The sequence below is a fragment of the Cyrtonyx montezumae genome, unplaced genomic scaffold (genome assembly GCF_038088225.1).
Source record: "Cyrtonyx montezumae isolate F1298 unplaced genomic scaffold, pur_monq_1.0 scaffold_3, whole genome shotgun sequence".
Classification (NCBI taxonomy): Eukaryota; Metazoa; Chordata; class Aves; order Galliformes; family Odontophoridae; genus Cyrtonyx; species Cyrtonyx montezumae.
Window position 1 is genome coordinate 122,038,940 of NW_027072034.1, and position 24,083 is coordinate 122,063,022.

General features: G+C 38.6%; 2 protein-coding genes and 1 long non-coding RNA gene across 11 annotated transcripts in view; 1 reads left to right on the top strand and 2 right to left on the bottom strand.

Moving 5' to 3' along the window:
- The window catches only part of PPFIA2 (PTPRF interacting protein alpha 2), a 290,565-nt gene extending 279,927 nt beyond the window's left edge, over positions 1-10,638 (top strand). For all 5 annotated transcript variants that reach the window (XM_065743219.1, XM_065743221.1, XM_065743222.1 and 2 more), the window contains 7 exons: positions 1,490-1,665; positions 2,477-2,574; positions 4,035-4,210; positions 4,305-4,373; positions 5,290-5,449; positions 6,783-6,875; positions 10,436-10,638. In XM_065743219.1, the coding sequence (XP_065599291.1) occupies positions 1,490-1,665; positions 2,477-2,574; positions 4,035-4,210; positions 4,305-4,373; positions 5,290-5,449; positions 6,783-6,841 (738 nt within the window). In that variant the 3' untranslated portion in view covers positions 6,842-6,875; positions 10,436-10,638. The remainder of the gene's footprint in view (positions 1-1,489; positions 1,666-2,476; positions 2,575-4,034; positions 4,211-4,304; positions 4,374-5,289; positions 5,450-6,782; positions 6,876-10,435) is intronic.
- A 2,909-nt stretch (positions 10,639-13,547) lies between these two features.
- Positions 13,548-14,336, bottom strand: LOC136052830 (uncharacterized). The gene is made up of 2 exons (XR_010622571.1): positions 13,756-14,336; positions 13,548-13,692 (listed from the first exon to the last, which is right to left on the bottom strand). It is a non-coding gene; the product is annotated as an uncharacterized LOC136052830 (long non-coding RNA).
- Positions 14,337-14,342: 6 nt separating this feature from the next.
- ACSS3 (acyl-CoA synthetase short chain family member 3) overlaps positions 14,343-24,083 on the bottom strand; it is a 70,834-nt gene continuing 61,093 nt past the window's right edge. For 2 of the 5 annotated variants that reach the window (XM_065743225.1, XM_065743227.1), the window contains 6 exons: positions 20,172-20,195; positions 19,390-19,471; positions 18,355-18,477; positions 14,962-15,061; positions 14,707-14,882; positions 14,343-14,416 (listed from right to left, as the gene is read on the bottom strand). In XM_065743225.1, the coding sequence (XP_065599297.1) occupies positions 14,351-14,416; positions 14,707-14,882; positions 14,962-15,061; positions 18,355-18,477; positions 19,390-19,471; positions 20,172-20,195 (571 nt within the window). In that variant the 3' untranslated portion in view covers positions 14,343-14,350. Of the gene's footprint in view, positions 14,417-14,706; positions 14,883-14,961; positions 15,062-18,354; positions 18,478-19,389; positions 19,472-20,171; positions 20,196-24,083 lie in introns of those variants that run through there. The other 3 variants (XM_065743226.1, XM_065743228.1, XM_065743229.1) reach the window with 2 other exon arrangements.

Consider the following 24,083-nt stretch of genomic DNA (forward strand, 5'->3'; position numbering starts at 1 on the left):
GAACTTGACCACCAAGCACCATCACTAGGCCATGTCCCTTAGTGCTCCTGGTAAGATCACTGCAGTAGGCATGTTAGGTCACATCCTTCTTCTCACACATTCAATTAGGTTCATGACTTTTGCTTGGTAAATTCACATTCAGGGACACAGAAAGCCTAAATATTCCCAACTAGCTACAGTTTAGAGATAGCTTCTACCTCCCAGAGAATAGGAAATGAGACATGCCAAGAATTTGAGATCCAACATTTCTAACTTTCACCATCTATTTTTAAAAGAATCAGAGGCACAAGTGTATAAATCACATCCAAGAATCAGTCTACAAATAGTCTTGTATAATTAGGAACAACATTTTTCGTGTTAGTTGACTACAAAATATTTGTATTCTTAAATTTCCTTCTATGTGTAGGAAATGCATACACATGGTCTTAACTGCCTTTATTATGACATTCCTCTACTCTCCAAACTCTCACAAGAATGAGCAATGGAGGCACTGTAATTTCCCCCACAGAAAATACATCCACCCCGCACCACAAATCTTCTGTCTACAGGGAGAGGAGACACACCAAACCAAAAAAGACACACTTGGAAACAACACTCAGAACCAAACACCATCCTCTCAGGGAGGTGTAAATCTTGTGATTTATGAAGTTGGTTTTTTTTCCTGTTAGGTTGTAATGTTATCAAACTAATCGACAGGAAGATGAAAAATAATCAAACCATATGAAAAAATAGTACAACGTGCACGTGTTTGTTTCATATACTTTTTCCTCACCCTCCTGAAATCTCAGCTGTCCAATGTAGTAGCTTCACATCCCATTTCTGGGAGGAATCTGGCTCGCTCCCATTTTAAAAAGCAAGCTTATGATGCACTTAGGTTTAAGCTGGTCACAGCTGAAAATATCTCATTTTGTCACCTGCTGGAGACTGCTCATGTCAGCTTGGCTGACAACTGAAATTAACCTTTATTCTCAGGAGTAATCATGAACTGCAGAAATGAGAAAAGCCATTAGCTCCTATTGGGGGAATCATAATCCCTCCCACAGTGTGTCACAAACTTCAGTTGGTTCCCTGCACAGACGATTGTGTTGCCAAGCATTATGCAGGATTTGCCTGGCGTATGTATTCCAGAAGTTTAACAGACCATGAAACGAACATTTTTTCACTGTGTTATATAATGGCATGAATTTAAAGGACAAAATGGAAACTATTACTTTGCGTTCTAATGGTTGTTTACATTTTGCAAAGATAGATAGCAAACAAGATTAAAAATGCTAAATACTGCCAGTAGAAACAAATACTTCTGAGTAGCTGACAACTCCAAACAACACAATGTCAAAATAATGAAAACAATGCATGTTTTTCCTTTAGACTGATTTTCTAAGCTAAGCCATCTTGCTAGAACCAGAGTATCTTGATATACAGTGGTGCAGCCTGGAAACAAACTTTTGTAATGGCCCCCCCTTATTCTTTCTTGTTGATTTTCCTTTAGACCCTGGCCTATGGTGACATGAACCATGAGTGGATAGGTAACGAATGGCTGCCCAGCCTGGGCTTACCTCAGTACCGCAGTTACTTCATGGAGTGCCTGGTCGACGCGAGGATGCTGGATCATCTGACGAAGAAAGATCTGCGTGTGCACTTGAAAATGGTGGACAGCTTCCATCGGTATGTCTGCACGTACATGGCCCCTCGTGTCTGCTGCAGCACCCAGTGCTGCTCACGACGACAGCGCTTGCTATTTGTAGTTGAGGCCTGGAACACCTCATGGAGGAGTTGGTGTCAAGTGTCAGAAATATAAGCAGAGAGACTGACTCCTTCAATAAAAGCAACTGCACCACAGTGCTCTCCCGTAACTGGTACAGATGACTTCATAATGAGCAGGGAACCATTAATGTATAAACAAAGACATTAGTAACAGAAAAACTAATAGTTACTATATGAAGTGGCCTGAAATTATCAGAAAATGTTGGCCTAAATTGGAACTCCTGAGTCCTTGCAATAATGAACAGCTATTGTGTGCAGCGCATAAAAGCTGCTCACAGAACGAGCAAATTGGCAGTTGCTTGGGTTATCTAGGGATGTAGCCAGGAAGCTAAATTGGAAATATGGAAATAAAGGCATTTGACTTCAGGGGAAATTAGTTTATGTGACAAGAAGTGGCTTTTGTTAAATTTATTGGCTGACACTTCTTTTTGAGGACTGATTTGACAAAACATTTAATTGGTCTCCCAAGGCCTGACCTTTTCTTAATGTCTTAGGTTATGTATGCTACGACATGCATTCAAACGTTCATCTTGGTTTGTCCATTTCATTTTTAAAGTCTGTGCAGTTTTTTTAATTGTTTTGTTCTCCTTAAGACCAGCTACATGGGCCTCATGAAATACCTCATGTGACATGAAGGACATACATCCTAAATATTTTCCCATCTTCACATTTTTCTTTATTAACTCTGTAAATGTTTCTCTTTAAATAACAGAACAAGCTTGCAATATGGAATCATGTGTTTAAAGAGATTGAATTATGATAGAAAAGAACTGGAAAAGCGAAGAGAAATGAGTCAGCATGAAATAAAAGGTGATAGCTCCTGGGAATGAATGCTGGGACTGTTTCTTTTGAAGCTTCACACTATTAACCCCCTTGTCATGCCACCTTAGCAAAGCATTTAAGCATGTGCTTTAAATAAACCTTGCACAAATCCAGCTGTCTGCAGAACACAGAACCTCTCCCGAAATTAGGCACAGTTTAATACTTTGCTAAATTGGGGCTGCAGTTCTCAACAGTAGTTTGATGTCCACCTTTTGCTAAAGGGGATGCTGGGCATGGATCCAATCCATCTTTAAGTCTCAAAAGCAGAAGGCCGAACAGCCTCAGGTCAGTGAGACACGCAGGGCAGCATTGGGGCACCTAACCGAGCATTCAAGTCTTGATTTCCTAGTTCACAGTGGGCACCGCAAAGAAGTTGCCGTGGGGGAGGGCACCAAGGCAGTTGTTTGAAATACATTCATACATATAGGAGCAGTTCCTAACAGAACCAGCCTCATTAGAAGATTTAGCAGCTGGTTTAGAAGTATTTTTCTGCACAGAGCTCTCAGGAGCAGTTGCGGTTTCACTGCACCTCTCCCTTTTTTACGTAGCAATTAGGGTTATTGCTCCCCTCCCCCCCTCCTTCCCATGCCAAAAAAATGAATCCTTTGATGCCTCAAGCATTGGCAACTCTCAGGGTAAGAGCAGTTTGCATCTTTCAAATGCAGTGCTTGTTGGAAGAACTGGAAAATAAAAAGGTGCATGTGGGGATTTAGAAGCGTAGAAGACTTTGGCAGTGCAGGTGACAGCATGCACTAAGCCAAAGACTTGGAACTGGAGGCAGCAGGCCTGCCTGAGCAGCTGTGGCTGGATCCTCATACAAGGCTTTGGCTTTTGGTCTTCTAGTTTTCATGGACCTGGACAGCAAAGCTAGCTTTCAAAACTAAAAATAGTTCCGGTCTCTAGCACTAAACAGGTTTTGGCAGTGCAGGCCCAGCCTGCAGATGTCTGACACGAAACCTCGAGGAAGGGGCTTTTGTGCTGTTCCCCTGCATGATAAAGCTGTAAAATCTTGCTTAATAGTGAGTTTGGGGGCATGGGAGAGGGTATCCATTACACCTCCGTGCTTCCTCAGGACTGCTTGCCTTAAGTTCAGCTGTCCCAAAGTGAGGTACATTCATCCATCAGTGAGCTCACTTAGAGCTGGTAAGTGGACAGTGCGTCTCTAGAAGAGGTGGGATGAACGGTGTTCTGGAGATGCCCTCTGGAGGCACAAAGGAAACAAGTTCCTTTGGAAACCATTCTGAATAACCATTGAAGGGGAAGGCAGCTAAAACCACATAGCTGTCCCCGTACTGGGAGTCTGACTGGGAGTTACTGAAGCCACTACAGCTGTGCTAATACCTTCCTGATGTTCCTCATACAGAAATTAAACCAGTTTGAATGCACGAACCTGTACAGTTTGGAAGGTGCTGGTTACCAGTCCCTGACCCGGTGTTGTGTTCTTACAGATGTGCTGGTGTGGAGCAATGACCGCGTCATCCGCTGGATACAAGCTATCGGCCTACGGGAATACGCAAACAATATTCTAGAAAGCGGTGTACACGGTTCCCTTATAGCACTGGATGAGAACTTTGATTACAGCAGTTTAGCTTTATTATTACAGATTCCAACACAAAACACCCAGGCAAGTCTGCTCATGCTACTTCCGGTTCAGCTGTACCCATGATTGCCATTGATTCCTCTTCAACCATTTTAATTGTTGACTTTGGTATCTCTAGGCACGGCAGATCCTTGAGAGAGAATACAACAACCTTTTAGCACTAGGAACTGAAAGACGACTTGAGGAAGTAATTAATTTTATTTTCAGTATTTATAAACTATCACCGTAAAACGTAAAAACGGAATGCAATGCATGAAGATACGTTAATTCACCCACGGTTCTAGAGTTAGTTACAGGTGTTAAAATACATTATGCATATTAGGAAACGCCAAACAAGGTTCTTAAAGTGATGTCTGTATGGCCACATATCCACCCTTTGCATTTGGGCCACTAAAACATGCACTCTTAACTTAAGATGAATGCTTTCCATGGAGGAGAAATGTAGAAAGGTACGGGGGAAGATGAGGGTGTGTGGAGCAATGGAGAAAGGCCTGAATTGACCCAAATAGGTTGCACAGGACTTTTAAATGTTTAAAGACAAAAAAGAGGAAAGAAAAAAAGTGCATTTCCGGCAGTTTTTTTTTTTTTTAAGAAAATTAATGTGTCCCTCAGTGGGAGCTGGGGCAGTTACCTAGGAATCTCAAACCCACCTCCAGAAAATATTCATCTCAAGGTAAGAGCTTGGTGCAAAAGCAGTCAAGTTCAAGGAGGAATAAATATTTTAAGAGCTTGACAAAAATGTGTAATACCTACAAATTCTGTGTATGATTAACTCCACACTAGCGCTTTATTTAAGCCCCTTAATGCAGTAGCAAACCTCTGCAACAAATACGGTAACAAATCACTATATTTATATCTAACTTCTAAGAAAACATTCTCCAGTATGTCAAGCCACCAACTTAAGGGAAGCTTCCCACCCTAGCACTTAATATCAATTTCTAAAGCATTTACCTTTATAAGAGCATCTCAAATAACTGTAGTTACTGGACGCAGTGCAGCAAAGTAGGACACCTGTTGCAGACCAGACCTGGGTGAGGTGGCAGCCAGGTGATCAATGGCACGCTCCCCTTTGCTTTATCCCACACAACTGTGTGTCTCAACAGAGCGACGACAAGAACTTCAGGCGCGGCCCCTCCTGGCGACGACAGTTCCCCCCCCGCGAGGTCCACGGCATCAGCATGATGCCCGGCTCCTCCGAGACGCTGCCGGCCGGATTCAGGTTGACCACGACCTCAGGGCAGTCCCGGAAAATGGCAACTGACGGTACGAAGTCATTTCTGCACTTAGAGAAAGCAGGCAGCTTTCTAACATACAGTATCTAAGCAACTTTTTCAGCTGATAAACCTCTCTGGTAGACAATTTTGGAGGATATGCTTAAAGGGGGCTGTCATCTTTACTTTCCTGACATTCAAGCCACGAAATAACCGAAGTTGCTAAGCATCAGTAACAAGCAGCAGTCTTAATTTCAGGTACAAATTCAGTTACTGAACGCTAGTCTGAAGTTCCTCTGGAAACCTTTTCCTTTCTGAAAGGTCCATTAACTCAGCAATAATTTCACAAGTAGCAGCAGATCATAAAGAAGTAAAATGTTTAAACTGTTGTAAGAAGGCAGGAGAAAGGGAAATCCCACTGCAGCTCTTCCATCAGGTATATGAACTATAAAAACCATGCAAGCACACCTGTCTGAAGTTCAGCAAAGTACTGTCCCATTTCCAACAAAGCTTTTTATTTCCTCATGAGAGACTTCAGCTCCACAAATAGGCTTGTCTTACACTAATGTAATGCACTGTGGTGATTACATTTCGTAATTCTTTAATGAATTTGTATGAAAATTCAAACGTAAATTCCATTAAAGTTTCTCACCTTTTAAAAATATTTCTTTATAACTGCAGTTACAGATGGAATAATTTACTGATTGCATCGCTGTATTCCATTGACTCCACTGCTCATGTGCACGCTTTGCTTTTAATCCTGCACTCTTTGGTAACATTGAAGCCGTACAACAAGAATTAATTCCAAGGCAAACTCCATGCACAACAAAAGGTGCAAGCTCCCAGGGTGCTTCCACTTTCTGAGGTAGACAAGACCCTTATATGCATTCATAGGCTTTGTCTTCTAGCCTCGCTATGAAGATACTATTCCCATTTCATAGTTGGGGCACTAAGGCACAGGGGAAATCAGTGATTCACCTGACTCAACTCCGGTCTTCCAGACAGTTTATTACTGAGCTGGATACAGAACCTGGCAGAACTAAAATGGGGGTAGCTCCGAGACCTGAATCTTCACCCAGGATTTGTCTTCCTATCATCCAATGCTGAGAACGCTCTGGTATTTAAACATCATGGCAAGTACATTATAAGGACTTTTAAACTTAATTTTGAATTTATTTTGTTAAGCTGTACTTAAGGAAGACAGATTCAGTAGTAGACATGAAGAGGCTTTGGATTAGTTCTGCACTAGACCATGCCCAGATCGTGTCATAGAAAGTCACACAGCAATTTAATAACCATCCTTCAAGTGGGAAACAATTATTTTATTCATGATTCTAAAGAGGTTCTGGTGTGTTTCTTTTTTTTTTTTTTCTTGCAATTTGCAGTTGCTTCATCACGACTGCAGAGGTTAGACAGCTCAACAGTTCGCACATACTCATGCTGACAAGGCCTAGCAAAGACGCCAGCACTGAATTGCTGTGAGTATTCATAAGGGGCCATCATGGAACCTCTTTATGTACACTGCACCCATTGCTCTTTGGCACTGTTCAAGCAAGAGGCCGCACGGAGCAGAGGCCCTAACTTAGTGTCACTGAGGTGGCCATTTGATCAAACCAACGGTCTCAAGTCCTGGAGATGCTGCACCACTCCTTCCCCACCTCAAACAGCAGCTTCTCTCTGCTGGTACCACCTTAGCAAATGGGACAAACAGTTTCCAGACAACTACTCTTCAGGTGATGGCTTGCAAAGCGTAACAAGCGTGCTCTCTAAGCTAGAAGAGAGGAGCAGAAGGCACAGGGACTGCTTTTCCTTCATGCAAATTTGATATAGTTCTACCAGGATCTGGGGAAAGAAGGGAAAATAGCTAGCAAAGCTGAAGAGATGTAGGTTGTGGATTTTTTTTCTTCTTAATATGAGATACGGTTCCATTTAGAGCATCAGGCAGCTGAATAAAACTAGGACAAAACTTCCCCTATACAGAAAACCTTCCAGAATTATCCACTGCAGAGATTCTCAGTTCCCAAATCACTCAGAACTGATCATCAGTAAAGAAAGGACACTCTAAGCTGTGCGCAACTTAACATCAAATCTTGTACCACAGTTCATGTTGCACTTACCACTACTTCCCTTTTAAATATGGCTATGAATCAGTTAACCTGCCTAAGTTCTGCAGAAAAAGTTTGCTGTTGCTTCACAAGGTTTACAAGAAAACCAACACGATGAGCGCTTTCATCAATATGGCACCATTTCATGCTAATATCTTCTCAGTAACATCATTTTTTTTCCACTTAGTTACTCAGGGGAGTTGGCATTTGGACAGCACCAAAACCCTCCAAGGCTCTCCAATGCTTTGACAGCTGTTACCCATCATAGGCAAAACACGACATGCCAGGATCTGCAAGAAAGGAATTACTATTCCTAATTTTCCCAATAAAGTCCTTTTTAAGATCTTCAGCCAGGAGAGGCTTGGGGCCGTCGTGACTTTACCAACTCTGGGCATATTCAAAGACCACTAAGGAACAGCAAGTGTTACTGATGGGAAATGCAGACCACTCAGGATTCTGCTGACATCAGCCTAACTTCATAGATCACAGGAGACTGTAGGTGTATAAAATTGTCAATTTAGCAGAAAAAGAAACAAGCTGTCACTGAAAAACAAGCACAGATTAATTACTTATCTAAAACTGGCAAGCTTAGCAGCTGGCCCTACAAAGCTGACTATGGAGTACATAAACTATATAAATCTTTCAAAGTGCAGATTAGGACTTGGTGTTATGTCACTAAAATCGATGACAGTACTCCCAAATGGGCTCAGTGGAGGCAGAAACCGATAGCAGAGATGTGTATCTGTTAGCCTATGATCTTATAAACTCAAGTAAATCACTGCCTATAATTCAGATTGTTGAAGTTCAGATGCTAAGCAATCCAACAGGCTGGTAACAACAGGTCAGGCACGTGAGACAGTATTTTCCAACAGGTCTGATGACTGGAGCGAGGGCAGAAATTGAGAAGTGGTACGTTAATAAAATTTAACGTATGATTTTCCAGGGTGTTTATTCCACGTTTATTCTTCAGAGATTGTCTAAATACTAGTAATCCACAAACAGAAGACAAGTATCAAAGCTTTGTTGGCAATGTATATATATGGGAGGCTAAGTATTGTGAGAAAAAAACATGCTTAAAAAGTTATAAAAGCTATACAGATGAACTTCCATTTCCATAGGAGCATTTCACCTGATTCAGTATCAGTGATACACATCATGCTGGTGCTTGAAGCTTGCCCGCTGTGCTGAGAATAACAGACCAAGGAGAACCAAACATACTGCTGTTTCTTTTGACTTAATTGCAGAATGCTTTTAGGGAAGCAACAAGATGGTGTAAGCTAGAGCTCAGTATATGCACCGTTCATCAGTGCAATTCCAAACCACCACCAACACTCAGCACCAAGTAAAATATATTAGATTTCAGTAAATTGTATAAATATGATGCAGGAAAAAAATTCATTATTATATCAGACATGAAAACTTAAACCACACTGAGTTTGTTTGAAAGTGGTTGAAGGATCCCAGAATAGTTTTCAGTATTCTCTGATCATGTTTCTTGAGTCACAGCTTCTTCATGGAATGAACTGATCGATGCTTGTACAAAAAATCCTTCATCATAGTATCTGAAATTTTTCAGAACCAGGTCAGACTGAGACCCAGGCTTGCAACACCTTGCCTAAAAAGCATCAGTAACCACGTTACTACAGTGACAGAAATACCTGTACGTGGTCCTGTTTCTAAGTAGGCAGCAGAGGAGCTGGGTACCTGCACGAGCCGCTGCACAACAGCAATACAAGTGTATTTTTAAACCAGTAAAAAGCTCTACACACATGAAAAGCAGCCTGAAAAGAGAGCTGTAAATAGGTTGCACATGGAACAAATGAGATGTTCTCTGACAGCAGACTGCATAATTCTTGCATTCTGCCACCCACATTTCTTACAGAACACAGCAAAGCCTTGGATTTCAAAATAGTTTCTGCCAACAATACCAAGTGGGTACAACTGTCCAGCGTCTCTGGGTGTTTCTTCAAAACAGGTTAAATCCTCATGCCTTCAAGTTATATTTCAGGTATTTTTTAAACATTTCTTGAAACCACCGTGGTGAGCTGCTATAAAACACTGAACTGACATTTTCACAACAGTTAACACAAGCCTATTCTACATGGCCCACATTGAGTATACGCTTAAGATCGTGAATTTAAGTACATTTAGGACTGGTGGTGCCAAGCCATTCCATCTTGCACTTGTGTCTAATGAAATATTTGCCATCACCGAAGGCTCACTCAGGACAGTTTCACTGCCACAGGCTGGTGCAACCAGCATACCACAGCTTCACAATTCTACCAGTCAGATGTCAGGGGACTTGGTAAAATCAACTATGTACTTCATCAGTGAAGGATTCCAAAGATCTGTAGATGGGAGATAGATGGGAAATAAGACTTGCAAAAAGATGTGAATGATAATCCAGAAATAGCTGGTCCATAGCAAAGAAGTCACGAGGGTCAAAAAGGTAAATACTGTCAAGCCACAGTGAGCAATGAGAAGCACAGAGTACATCAAAAAGGGACGTGGTTTTAATGGGCAATACTGGTGGCAGGTAGACAGTTGGACTAGATATTTCAGAGGTCTTTTCTAACCTTCATGATTCTATGAAACGAGTTTGTATGCTTAATAGGCTGCATTCAGCCTTGGGCCTAACAGTCAAAGGCCTACAGAAGCAGAGAACCCAACCCCCCCACCACTGAATCAAGACATCAAAAAAAGAAAAAAAATGCTAGCAAGTTTTGTTTTGATCGAGAATTTGTGCATTTGTAAAAGATGATTAATTAATGCTTAATTAACAGATCCACGTTATAGATCTAAAATTAAAGAATACATGTTTCCCTCAGAAGTTTCAGTAAAACGTATAACAGCTTACATAACGTCACTGTGTCCTAAACCAAATTACCATGAAAGAATATCTCTAATTAACGTTTGTTTATTTTTTCCTTTAGATGTCATCTCTTTCTTCTACTTTACCTGAAGTGCACTACCACTACTTAGGAAAAAAGAGCATTAAAAGTCTCCTGCAAGAACAGGGTAATAGGGAAGAGAACACAAGGTTTATCAGATGAACAAATCTGACATTCTTTTCACATATTGGTTAATTTAAAACAAGAATACTAATAATGAAAAATCTAAATTGCTTAAAAAACAACAACAACAAAACAGAAAAACAAAACAACCTCCCCCTTTCTTCTCAGCATTTCTGTCATCGGAAATTTGGCAGTAGTACACATCCAAAGCTTTTATCAAATGAAGCCACTCATTTTTACATTGTTCCATCTGTTTTAATGTAAAATACTAGACATAACGTATTTACTGTGTATGTATTTCTTTTAAAATGTGTAAGTCTTATGTAAATGGTTATAAATATGATTTTTTAAAAATAAAATCTATGGTACATGGGGTCTCAGTGCAAACATTTGACAATACAGTGTCAATAATACTGTTTGTATCTTTCCATTCCACCATTTTTACAGTTTTTGGATTGTAAAAGTCAAACAAATATGTTTAGCAGAGTTAGAAGCTTCAACACGTTCCTACTGAAAAATCTGTCAATCTTTAAAAGCTGAACACCTGCCTCTGATGATGTATAATAGAATGACATAACCTGGAACTGGAGCCAAAATGGACCTCTAAAGACAAAATGGAAATGTCAGATACCTATGGAGAAGCACCATGATGGCTCACCTCTTAAAGACACACACATTAACCCAGAACTGTTTACAGAAAAAAGAAAAAAAAGAAAAAAAAAAGCAATTTAATAAACATGATTTATATGAAAACCAAAAACTTTCTTCTACGTTACCTGCGGACCAAGAAGAACCTTGCTTCACCAAGAGCCACTTTTCGTTCCAGGATCTTCAGACACCAGCCAGCATTGGAAAATTTAATCTAGTGATTGCACAGAATGAGATTCTCAAGCTTCCAAACATATTCCATGAAGAGAGTGAAAGAAGCTAAACCCCACAGTTTTCTTCATCACAACAGGGCATTAGACAGGCTCCTGTCTAACGTTATGCTTTTAGCCAAGATGGCCTTGCTGAGACTTCACAGAAGTCTGTTTTATCAGAGGAAATAACTGAAAGACAGAGTGATTAATATATAGTGTACAAAAGTTTAGAAGAGCAACTATTACCTGCTGTGGCTTTATTTGGTGGTGTTATTGTTGTTTATTCTTTGTTTAAATGGGAAGTTTCAAAGTAAGACCTACTTAATAGTCATTTACCTATTTGCTATTTTTCTGCTGCTTGATCTTAGCTCAAGACCTGTCTTTTAGTTATTTCTTTTAGCAGTTCGATCTGCAATGTTTGCACGTACATAAACATTTGTTTTGTCTATTTTCATTTGGCAAACTTCAGTCAATCAGATGGTGAAAGATTTTTCTCCCCCGATGTCAATAAAAAAAAGAATTCAGTGCTATTTGTGTTTATAAGTCTATTAAGCTCGGTACACATTAAAATAGTTTAGATGCCACATACCTCTTGTAGCTAACGAAGCCTAAGCACGTTTTGCTTCTAACAGGTATGAGTTATGGTGAATTTACTGGTCAGAATCTGCCACGAGAGGGAGCACAGAACTTGCTGATGCGGTTGATAGGATGGCTTTAGATAGAACACAGCTGTACAGAAACACAGCTCTTCTACATACAGTTCCCTGGGCTTAACTGCTGTTGCTGATGTTCCTTACTTTTCTCCATCAATCCTCCTTTGAGTTACTTTAGTCCAGAATGTCACAAAGCAAAGCAATGCATAGAAGTGGTTGTAGTATCATCTAAATACAATTCACTACATGAAGTCCAGTTCCTATTTTCCATTGTTTCTCTTCCAGCCTACAGTGTCACACACACACACCAATTCACAGTGGGGACACAGAGGGAAAGTGAGGTACATTAGGGAAAAGACTGAACAAGATCTTGTAAACGAAGCTCTAGGCACAGTGCCCTAGAAGTAACCCCAACTTAAGCATACACTGGAAGAAAAAAACTGACCAGAATAATTAATTATTTTTTTAAGTACTATTATGGTTTCAGTTTTGATCTAAGGCTAGCATTTGGTATGTCCCTGTCCCCCCTGCGTGAGCCAAAGCTCTATTCACAACAGCTAGAAATTATGGTTATACTACATGTCTACATGGCTCCAGTCCCCAGCTGGTGTATAACAATTGCACCAATCTCTTCCATTCACATCCCTGGCCAGCCAGATCTATCTGATCTACCCACTTCTTTCTTTCTCTATAAAAAGAGAATTAAGAAGGAGCAGTAATCACCTATCACTTGCTAAATGCAATTGCTTTTCCTTGATTGTACAACCGTGTTGCTGGACCCACTTTCAAGAATAACCACCTCTTTCCCCTTCCTCAGCTAGGCACAAGCCCAAACCTGTAAGCAAAACATTCTGCAATCACAGCTGCTCAGAAAAAAAATAAAAGGCTCCTATGGGAAACAAGAGGAACGTCCACAAAACAATTATTTTTCCACAGCATGTCGTTGCTGCTCTCTATCTGCATTTTCTAAATGTTGACAAAATCATTTGGCATTCTGGAATCCTCTACGTGAGCAGGACAGTAGCAGTGAGTGCACCTGACCACTCTGCATCTCTCCTCCTTTTCAGTCTTGAATGATTTCCAGAAAAAAAAGATTTAAAAATATGCTCACAGCTTCTGAATTTGGCAACTGCTTACCGTTTATTCTTGTGAAAAGCAACACTGAATTTGAATAATCTTTCTACTTTTAAATTTTCCATTTGTTTTTACATGTATTTTGTGTATTTTTACAAGGATCTTTACATTTCTTGTTGTTAAAAACTGCAGCTTGGGAAGTAATGGATTTAGAGCACACATCCTCCATCTCCTGGTGTTCTGAGAACCCTGAAAGCATTTTGAAACAACATTCATCATCACAAAGGGGCTGCCTAGTACCTGTATTCGCTAGATTTCTTAGTTATGCATATACATATATATATATACATATATATAACAGCAAGCCTGAAACATCTAATTAAGCCTGCAAGCACATCCTGGTTGTCCTTTTCTTAAGAGCAATAAAAACCATCACAACAAAATTATAAAAAAAAAAATCCAAAGCATAAATGCCTGCATTTATTTAAAATACACATTTTCCATTCAACACTACCGCAGATCAAGATCAATTTAACAGACTTGAAAGTCAGAAATAATTAATTATTCTACAAAGAAAAAAAAAAAGACACTTTATTTGAAATACTTTGTTTGGTGACTTTCTAATCTAATTTATAATAGAAAAAAAAACCACCAGTAGAATCCAGAAAACTAATTAAAAAAAAATTAAAGCTCATAAAAATTGAATAACTTTTCTAATTTTTAAGTGAAGACAAGTTATGTCTGCAATGACTTTCACAATAGGATTCCTACTCATTGCTGCCTTCAATTTGCATCTTACCTCAAAGGTGTTTTAGTGAAACTCAAGTTACTGATATCATTACGGAATAACAGAGATTGTGGAATCCACATAATTGGAGGCTGTCATGTTGCAATTCAGCAGGGTGCTAGGTAATCTCTTCTGAGTACCCTTTTCCTGTGAAAGGTTGGATGCGATGACTTTTCCAAGTCCCTCACACCCTGAGCTGTTCTGTGATTCCATGATTTTATCACAGTAATAGAGCAACTCCCTTGAAGGCTAGAAAAATGTATGAATTCTACTTAAAATTCTCAGCAATCAATATCCAGCAATCAATGACAATACAAAGAAACTTCAGTATGCTTCACTGGCTATGACAATATGGTAAAAGAACACAGCATCATTTCTACAGTAAAAAAAAAAAAGGAGCAAGTCCCAATCGTTAACAATATTAGTTTTTAAAGTATGTATTTCCTAATAGATATTCCATTTAATTATTCTTCAGCACTTCTTCTATGTGTTTAAACACACTAGCATCTTCAATGGTTGGTGTTATCTGAAAAGGAAGAATACGCAGAAGCATGTAATAATAGATTGATGTCCTTCAACAGTAAAACAATTTAACTTCAGAATTTCAGGATCTTCTAAATCCAGCCTTCAGAAACAGAAAAGAGAAAATTACCTGGAAAGCTACGGAACATTAAAATCTTCTGAATTAAACAGAGTAGAATACAATATTGTACCTGAAGTCATGGACTAGTTCTAGAATGGTCTAGAGAATAAAAACCACAATGTGTTGGATGTGCACACGCATCTAATTCATTCAAGCATACAGCCCCTACTTACTTCATATGGCTTTCCACTGACCAGTGCAGAAAGAGCTGAACGTGGTATCTTGCCAGAACGCGTTTTTGGTAGCTGCTTTACAAATACCCCCTTCTGGAAAGCTGCCACAGGACCAATGTTATTTCGAACTTGCTCAACAATATCTTCCAAAATCTTCTCCTCGTCTGTCTTTATATCTAGTGAAGAAGTTCACGTCCTTTAATAACTCTAGGACTCTTGCAGGTTTTAGTAACACCAGTAGGAATAATCTCTCACCGTCTCTCAGCACACACAGCGCAAAAGGAACGTGCCCTTTTAAGGCATCCTCCTGGCCTACAACAGCACAGTCTGCTACAGCGTGATGGCGGAGAACGCACTGAGGGACAGAAAACAAAACTAAACCAGATTAATAACAATTTAAACATTTCAGTGAAGAAATTCCATGGGGGGGGGGGCATAAAAAATAGACTTACTGATTAAGTATTGGCATCGGTAATTATTTAGTCAGTACACTTCAGGATTATAATTACACGTGTTGAAAATGCATGTACACATACTTTCAGAGATACTTATGTGCATTTTTCAAATAAATATAAGAAAAAAAATGTTGGCAGCACAAGATACAAATGTCATAGAATCATGAAATCATCTAGGCTTGAAAGCAAAGCTGTAACCTTACAGTAGTGGGAAAAAAAGACTGTCACATCTAGGGTTTCGTTAGTGTGCTTTTTGCTGGAAAGAAAAATGATGCAAGTCTAACATCATGGATACCATGGAATTAAGGCCTAAAAGCACAGAAGCCCTCCTATTACAGGGCTATAAAGTTACATTTATTTTGGCTCATCCTCTCTGATGCCTTTTATCTTTGCAATTCTTCACTTCATGAAGACATTATTTCAACCAAAGCCAAATACAAGCCCTAGCTCGGCTTGCTGCCAACCTATGTGCAGGTGACCCACTTGGAAATATGAGGTCTCAACCTTCATAGACAAAAAAGGGAATTAAAACAAAGCCTCCTCTTTCCTACTACACCTGTATGCAATTACATAAGTGAGGAACAGTGGCATCAATGTCAAGCATTTTCATAAAAAAGACTGAGAGCTACTCCCTTGTTTTCAATTAGCCAGCTGAGGCTCTTGCTGAAAGAAAATCACCAAAATGTCTCAGTGCATACTGAGATGTACATCACTAAGACTGGGTCTAAACTGACCTTGAGACACCAGTAACTATGAGTCTTCTTCCAAAGCACTTAGTTTCTTCATGTAAATCAAAATCCCAGTGATATTTCACTGCATGACAAACACCTACAAGTGTGGGCCACACAGAACCTCGATAAAGCATTCAATTTTGTGCTTTAAATACCCATTCTTTTCTGCTCTGACTTCTTGACCCTGCCCACAGCAACTTGACTGCCACAGAACTAAGAAGGAAAGTAAGAAAAAGATGGGAACTACTCTTCTACAATTCACTGAAAAATAGATGAAAAGTAGACTGGTAAGATCTACTTTACTTTCCTTCACTGATCTATCCAAAAAATCAACATATCACTGACACTGGGACTGCTAAATTAATATGCCTGGAAGTAAAAATAATAATATAAATTATTTATTTATTTTTAAGTCAGGGTGAAAAGATGAACAAAGATGAACAGAGAACAGAACCAGCACCAGTCACTTAAGTCAATTCCAATGCAGAAGCAGACAGAAACCCCACTGTGAGAAAGGGAACTTTTCATGCTAAATTCCTCAACTTTAAGTCTTCTGCATTACACAGACAAGACTTTATTTGAGTAAACTGAGAACGAGTCAAGCCAAGCTTGGAATTACAGACGGTACAGCCAAAAGAGATGGCTGGATCAACACAAGGTAAGGTTACCAGAGTGGTTAACATGCAATGACTGGCACACATAACAGAAGAGTTACCCCATCTCAGTAAAGATGGAGCTCCAGAGATGCTAACAAATAAAGAAACTAATTGTCTGAAACACAGTGAAGCTGAAATTCTTAGCTGAAGCACTAAGGATATACTTGTTAAGCTTGTAACGCAGCTATAATGTAAATGCAGATAATATACTTGCTCAACAAGGTGACTGAAACTTAATTACAAGACTATTTATTGAGCCTCCAATTCTGTATTTACTGATCTTTCTAAAAAGCTAATTATGTTCTTGTTAATGTTTTCCCATGTAAGTAGCAATTTGTCGTGAATGTATTAACAATGCTATTTTTTTTTACCTTCATTCAAAAGATGAATGAAAAAGTATCTGGAACTCTGTAGTGGTGAAGCAGTGTTTCAGGGGAAAGCTCTAACTAACAGGGAAAAAAAACAGCAACGCTGATCTGGGGGCCAGTTTCAGATGGATACAAAGATGACACTGATGAGAAGATAAGTCAGTTCCTTGTACAGCTTCAGATCTGGCCCGAAGCTAGGAAACAATGCCCTTGAGCAACAGAGCAGTAATGGATAGGGATGAGATTCCCTATTGTATTGCAGAGCAACACAAAAAGCTCACTTCAAAGGGTAACAGGTTCAAGCACACTGAAAGCTATCTTCATGTCTACACAGGCCTGAATTACTGCAGCTGGTTCAACTCTGGCTGACTCATCCTTTGAAGGACTACCTGTTTTTATCAGAATTTGCTCACTTCTGTGCAATCAGAGTTCCATCTATAGGTTTTTCTGGTTTGTTTTGTTTAAAGTTGTCTAGTCTTAAAAAGATAAAACCACTGCAGTCATCAAAACATACCAATATATTAATTAACATATTGCTAAAACCAGTATCACAAACCAGAACAAACACCAACTAACCAAAACCTAACAAATTAGCTTCCAATTCAGTAAACAGTGAAATTAAGAGTTTTAAAGAAGGTTTTTCTCCTGTACTTATCTAGCACACCTAGTCTCCCTGAATAAGCAACTGATATACCATTAGGGAAATCTGGAACTAGCAACCACAGCACTTGTGAAGAGGGAAGTGAAAAAAGACCTGAAATTCAGATAGAAATATGAACTGTGGTATTTGCAACTTTCTGAGTTGCATGGCTATTACATAAATGATTTTTAATTTATCAGTACGATTGAACAGAAATTTCCATTGTTCATTTAGTACTTGTCATACAGTAAGAATGACACAAAATGCTCTCAAGGAACAGAGAGGAAAATTCTTCAAATAAACAAAAAGCACTAAATGGTAGTTTATGTTTGGTGTTTCAAATGTTAAAAATTCCAAACAACAAGCCACAGCTGAAGAGTTTATTTTAGTAGTAAAAATACAGCACTCATTTTTATCACATTTCTGCTCCTTAAGTGACTACAGCAGCTAATGCAAGGACTTGAGTTGCTGAGCCTACATTAGCAAAAAGTGTTCCCAAGCAAACATGTTATTAGAGCTTTCAGGAACGTCTTCCATTCTACCATACTGCCTCTTAACTCTAACACCATATGTCAAATCGTGCCTATTTTATCAAAACTATGGTATGAAACACTTTATATTGTCCTGGAAAAAAACCTTCTCAGGAAGGACCCTGAAGCAATTAATGTTTTTGCTAAAAGTACTAGTGCAAATGCAATCAAGAAAAGCAGAAAGAGATTTCTCTGAGATTTTCAGTCCCCTTTAACTCAGCTTACTTTATGCACCTTTCACTCTATCTTACTACCAGGAAGTACTCACCTCTTCAATTGCACCTGCTGAAATTCTGTGTCCTGCAACATTGATCACATCATCAGCTCGAGACAGGACGTACAAATAACCATCTTCATCCATATAGCCTGCATCCATGGTATCATAATATCCCTAAACACAACAGAAACAAACAAAAAAGTTATCTATTTCCCATGAAGCTAACAAACAAAACTGATTCTATCAAATGAACTAAGTTGTTGATACCTGAAAGATTTAACTGTATGCTATTTTTTCTTATATCATCATACACCTTGAAGATCTCTTTCTGCAAGGTTTTTGCAGCCTTTATTAAGACAGAACAGAAAATGGAATACATAAACCTGAACTTTCTCCACGTTCTGCTTTGATCCCTGACAGCTCAGAGGATACTGCCTGAATCTACGTAAGAAGTGTGGAATTGTTATAACACAATGACAGTTGTCAAACTGACCCTAAAGATACTCCTATTTGCTGTATCCATCTATAACAGCACCAACATGCCAGAACAAAGAAAATAATCTGCCTGCTTTGGTCACTCATTCACTTTAACTGGACCACACTTTCCATTCTGGACAGCTGATCTGTACCAGTCTATCAGTTTCTGTGTGGAAAGGAGGCAAGTTCTTAAATAGTTGATCTGACACAGATTCAGTAAAGAGCCTCCTACACATTTACATGCATTTCAGACAAGTGCATATTTTGGACTGACACTAAATTAGAATGGCTGCACGTCAACAGTAGAAGTATATCTGCTAGACTTAAGGATGCAAATGTGGCAATGTTTTTAGACCAAATAAAAACAACTTTTAGGTTTGAAAACTTGATGCTTACTTTTGTTTCTGAAAAAATTCAGTGTCCCAAAAGCTGCAGTTAAGTGTTTATGAAGAAACACCTTGAAATGTTCTCAATACTACAAGAAGCATATCAAAGTTCTCCCATTAATATGAGACATTAGAATTTTTTTACGTTCTGCAATTGAAGCTTCATGTTGTTCAGCGCTGCAAAATTACCAAAAATTTATATAATTCCTTTTGTAATTCTTACTGGAAATTTCTGGAAATACAACTTGTGGAATGCTTCCTGATTTTCCCAAAGTCCTGAGAATGCTCCAGGAGGCAAAGGTAACCTTAAATTGAAAGGAGTAAAGCAGTTAGAAACACATCCATCAAGTACAGCTCCTGCTCTCTGTTCATACTTTATATCCAGATAAATAATTCCTGAGAAGGAATAAGATCAACATATTAAAAAAACAAACCTCTTAACATCTCAACAGGACTGCATTTTTATTTTGATCACGTGTATAGCACTAAATAGTAACTAAATCAATAATTGTATACAACATAAGCACCTCAAACACTCAGCAAAACCGTTTAGTCTAGCAAACTCCATGTACTATACTATAAATGCTACAAGCATTCAGCTTTCAACATTTCAACAAATTAAGTATCTGTCAGAAATATGTGCCTATGTGCTATGATTCAGACATATAACTTAATTATAGGTATCTCTCTAACGTATCCAAACTATGAACAGTCACGCAGATTATCAGTTATATATTCAGTTTCTGTAAAAATATATAATTCGACTTTACCTACAATAATCTGAAACAAAGTTTTCCCTTCATTTAGTTGTGCATTATCTCAGTGGAGTTATCTGAAGAGTTTCCTGAAGTATATTGTTAAAAAAACTGATTTTAAAACATTCTAGAATGACTGGATTTTTCAATGCAATTATGTATATAAATATATATATGTATATAAATAATTGAGAAGTAGTGCAATTCAAAAATTCTGGAATTATTTATTAACTGAGTTTTCAATACATACCATGTATCCACTCTCCAGTCAAGGCTAGGGGCATAACAAAAGATACAACAACTCACAATCTGCCAGATGGATGCTATGGAAGTCTCAACAAATTAAGGAGTGGTCATTTTTCTCCTTCAGAGCTCTTATAGGCAGTTCAGGTAAACTGTATTTAGTCCTAAGAGGTAACTAGTCAGCCATGACTATTCATGAATGTAGCTCTGGGCAGCCTGCTCTAGTAGTTGGCAACTCTGCCCACAGCAAGGGAGTTGAAACTAGATGACCTTTGAAGCCTTTTTCAACCCTGCCCATTCTATGATTCTAGGACATAAAGCATTCACAAATTTATAAAGCTTAGCCCTAGTATTAGCATGATCATGCCAGCAAGCATATTTATACAAGTAAAATCCTAAATGCCTTGTAGAAAGTGCATATGCCTGCACTGCTAACGAGTAAATCTTTATTCAGAGGTATTTTATTTTTCATGCACATAATGCCTCTATGACCCCATAAGGCAACATCTCCAGCAGTGAAACACTCCTCTGTAGCACAGCAGCACTGATATCATTACAAGTTTTCTGTGAAGTTCAGGTCACAGGAACAGCTGCTTCCAGTTCAGTGAGATGTACTTCTAACATTACAATTCTACATACAATTTTTACAAATTTTACATATTATATATCTTTATCTAAGTAAGAACTACACCGAAAGGCCACATCACATATCAATGATTCAAATTCATGTCTTTTACATCACCGGTATCTTATGCTTAATTTGGTTTAAATAGCATAATAGTACTGTAGCTACTACTATCATCTCCAAGTGTTCTGGCTTAACACATCCTGTAAGTCACATTCCCTGAAAGTATAGTTAAGGCAAGGCTATAAAGGCCAGACACTTCCCAGTTATGTATCCTGGCATCAGGAGGGCAGGCTGACTTTCTCTGTCCATCTGACAGAAATGAAAATGGATTAGCCTACTGTAAGCATCCTTTTAATCAAGCATCCCTGCGATACACAAACATGACAGAGTATTTGCCTTCAAATAAAAAAAAAAAAAAAGGAAAAAGAAATTAGAAAAGTGATATAAAAATCCCTGTGTTTGTATATGCTTGAGTTAAAAAAATAAAATAAAATGAGGTTTCTTGTTCACATTCAGGAATATCCATTAGAGAACAGTAGTTACAATGGTTGTTGCCTGGCTGTTAACAGCACAGCAACCTTAGAAGCTTCAGTCATTGCATATTTTGAACCTTCAATTTATTTAACAGTCTGAAATGTTCCTGTGGTAAGAGAGAAATGATCACTTGTACTCATAAAATCCTTAATTTCTCCACAGCTCTACTCAGTAGTTTTCAGTTGGTATTCATTCAATAGAAGAAACAATTTTATAGCTGAAATGAGGAAAAAAAACATTTTGCTTTCTGTAATTACAATCATTCAGAAATCTAAACCAAGAAGTGAGGAAATATAACCAAAAATATAATCCCTGCTCCCATCACCACTGTTTGGTTGGTTCATATTAAGGAAAAATGCAATGAGCTGTGCATCCACAGTGTATACTGCTGAGTAGCAAGGAAAGTAAAATACTGACTATCACAGGTAGCTCTGCAGCACAAAACACAGCACAAAACACACAATCTGAAAATGCTCCTGCATTGCATTTTTATAAAACAGTATCTGTAGTAAGGACTTCACTCCATCTCCTAGGTAAAACCCAAATGCCATCCTGTATGTGTCCATCTTTCAGACAAAATTATTCCCCAGCAATGGGCTCATAGCACATGCTTACATGCTTTTTAAGAGCTGTTTCAGTTCGTTTGCTTTTCATACAAATGTGGCTGACCCTGCACAGAACCACCCCTAACTTAACCCATGAACAACTGGCTATGTGTGTCACATCATTTCAGGATGCCACTCGGCAAAATGATGCAAGACTTCCTGTTGGTGGGAAAAGAAAAAGAACTGCTGACAGCACCCAAAAGTTCTTTTGAAGAGAAAAACAGATTTTGAAAAGTACAAATGAAAGTCAAAACTATTAGAGACTCCACTCGTTGAGATTCAGAAAAAAAGACATCCCTTTATCTTATGGCAGACAATGGCAGCTACAGGCTGTTCATTACAGCCAGTCAAAGCAACTGTAAGCCATTGTTACAGGAACTCAGCCCGTGAATGGAGCTAAGTCATCTTGACTGGCAGCTATATTATTACTCAGCATTTATATAATGCTGTGTGTAAACATTACTCTTCCAAAAATCCTAAGTTTGAAAACCACTTTCAATCTGAAGCATTTTCAGATACAAAGAACAACAGTACTGGAACAAGGGTGGAGAAGGGGTAAAAAAACAGAGGGTCTTGAACATTAATTTACCAGTCTGCATGAAATACTCCCTTAGCTGAAAAGGGTCACAGATGGTGGCAGTTGGTTTTCAACCCTACAGGTTAGTGAGGAAGAAGAAAAACATTTAAGAAAATTATTAAAGTGCTTGAAAAGAATTAGAATTAAAAACGTTCAAATGCTACCCACAGGTATTCAGCTCAATTTTAGAGAAATCGCTTCCACACTGAAAGTGTAAAGGGAAAAGACAAAGCTGATAGAAAACATGTAGCAAGCTGGCAGGGAGATCTTGGATACGTTATATTCATGTAAGTTATGTTAAGTTAAACTGCAAATTTCTTTAAGCCAAATTCTCTACCACTCTCATTCACATCATCTCTAGAACTCAGTTTCTCAATACTCATTTGCATTACAGACATCAGAACTGCAGAATAACATATTGGTTATTTTACTAATGCCCACATATAACAGCAGCTCCTTTTCAGTTTCCCTACTGAATAAGAAAGGATCATAATGCCTGCTTCATCCACTACCAGTCACCTTCCATTCAAAATCCTTCTATGCTCTGAGGTGCATCCACTCTAACAAGAGAGCCTAATTAAAATGTTCTTGCTTTTTAGGGTACAGTCCTTCATTTTAAAATATAGCAAACCATTCTTAGGAGTATGACTGTTAATTACAAAAACGTACTGAAGGGGTCTACATAGGGTGACATTCTTTACACTGTACTTCAAGAAATACCTCCCTCTGCAGCAGTCTTCCTCAAGGGCAGCCACACAGACTGGTCTGGAATATGCTCTCTTCCACACAGTCTTTGATTTTCTGCTAATTTAAGTAATATTTGTGTATTTTATATGGAAAAAAAAATCAATAGGAAAAGTTGCTCCACTATTGCATCCTGGCCTCCATTTCTTCTTGGAGTGGGAAACAGCACAACCAAGAAGCATAGCTTTTCCCATGGGCTTAACCCAAGCTAGAACACTGAACTGTTGCCCATCAAGTACTAGAAGGCTTTTCTTTATATTCTTTAATGGGATACTGAGGTACCACAGTGTACTGTGAAAGATCACATGTTTTTCCTTTCCCTTTTCTTTCCTTTGAGCTCCTTTGTCTAGCACACTTCTATTGTGCATCTTAATGAGTGCATTCCTGGCTTGAGGCTGCTTGTTGCTGTAACATGCTTCCACAGCAACAATGATTTTTTTTAAAAATGCATGATGAGAAATATTAAATTTCACTTTCACTTTTCACTGAACATCTAACTATTTGCTCTGCAAATACTGTATAAAGTTTGAACACAGTATCACAAACTGTGAAACTATGAATGGGTTGCCTGCTTCTGAACATCTTTTCCACTACAGGACATAATCTTCATGGTATTTGCCATGTTTCTATCTAGCCAAAACAAAATCTAAAGTTATAAAAAGCTGTACACTTATCAGGACCTATCCTTTACAAAACCTCGTTAATGTTTTAATCTCCTACTGCATTCAACATAAACTTCTGTGTTATTGTATATTGTGGGGTGGGTCATCACCTGAATCAGTTTAACCACTTCCTTTTCTCTTTTTCCACCAATTCTAAATTTGAGACAGT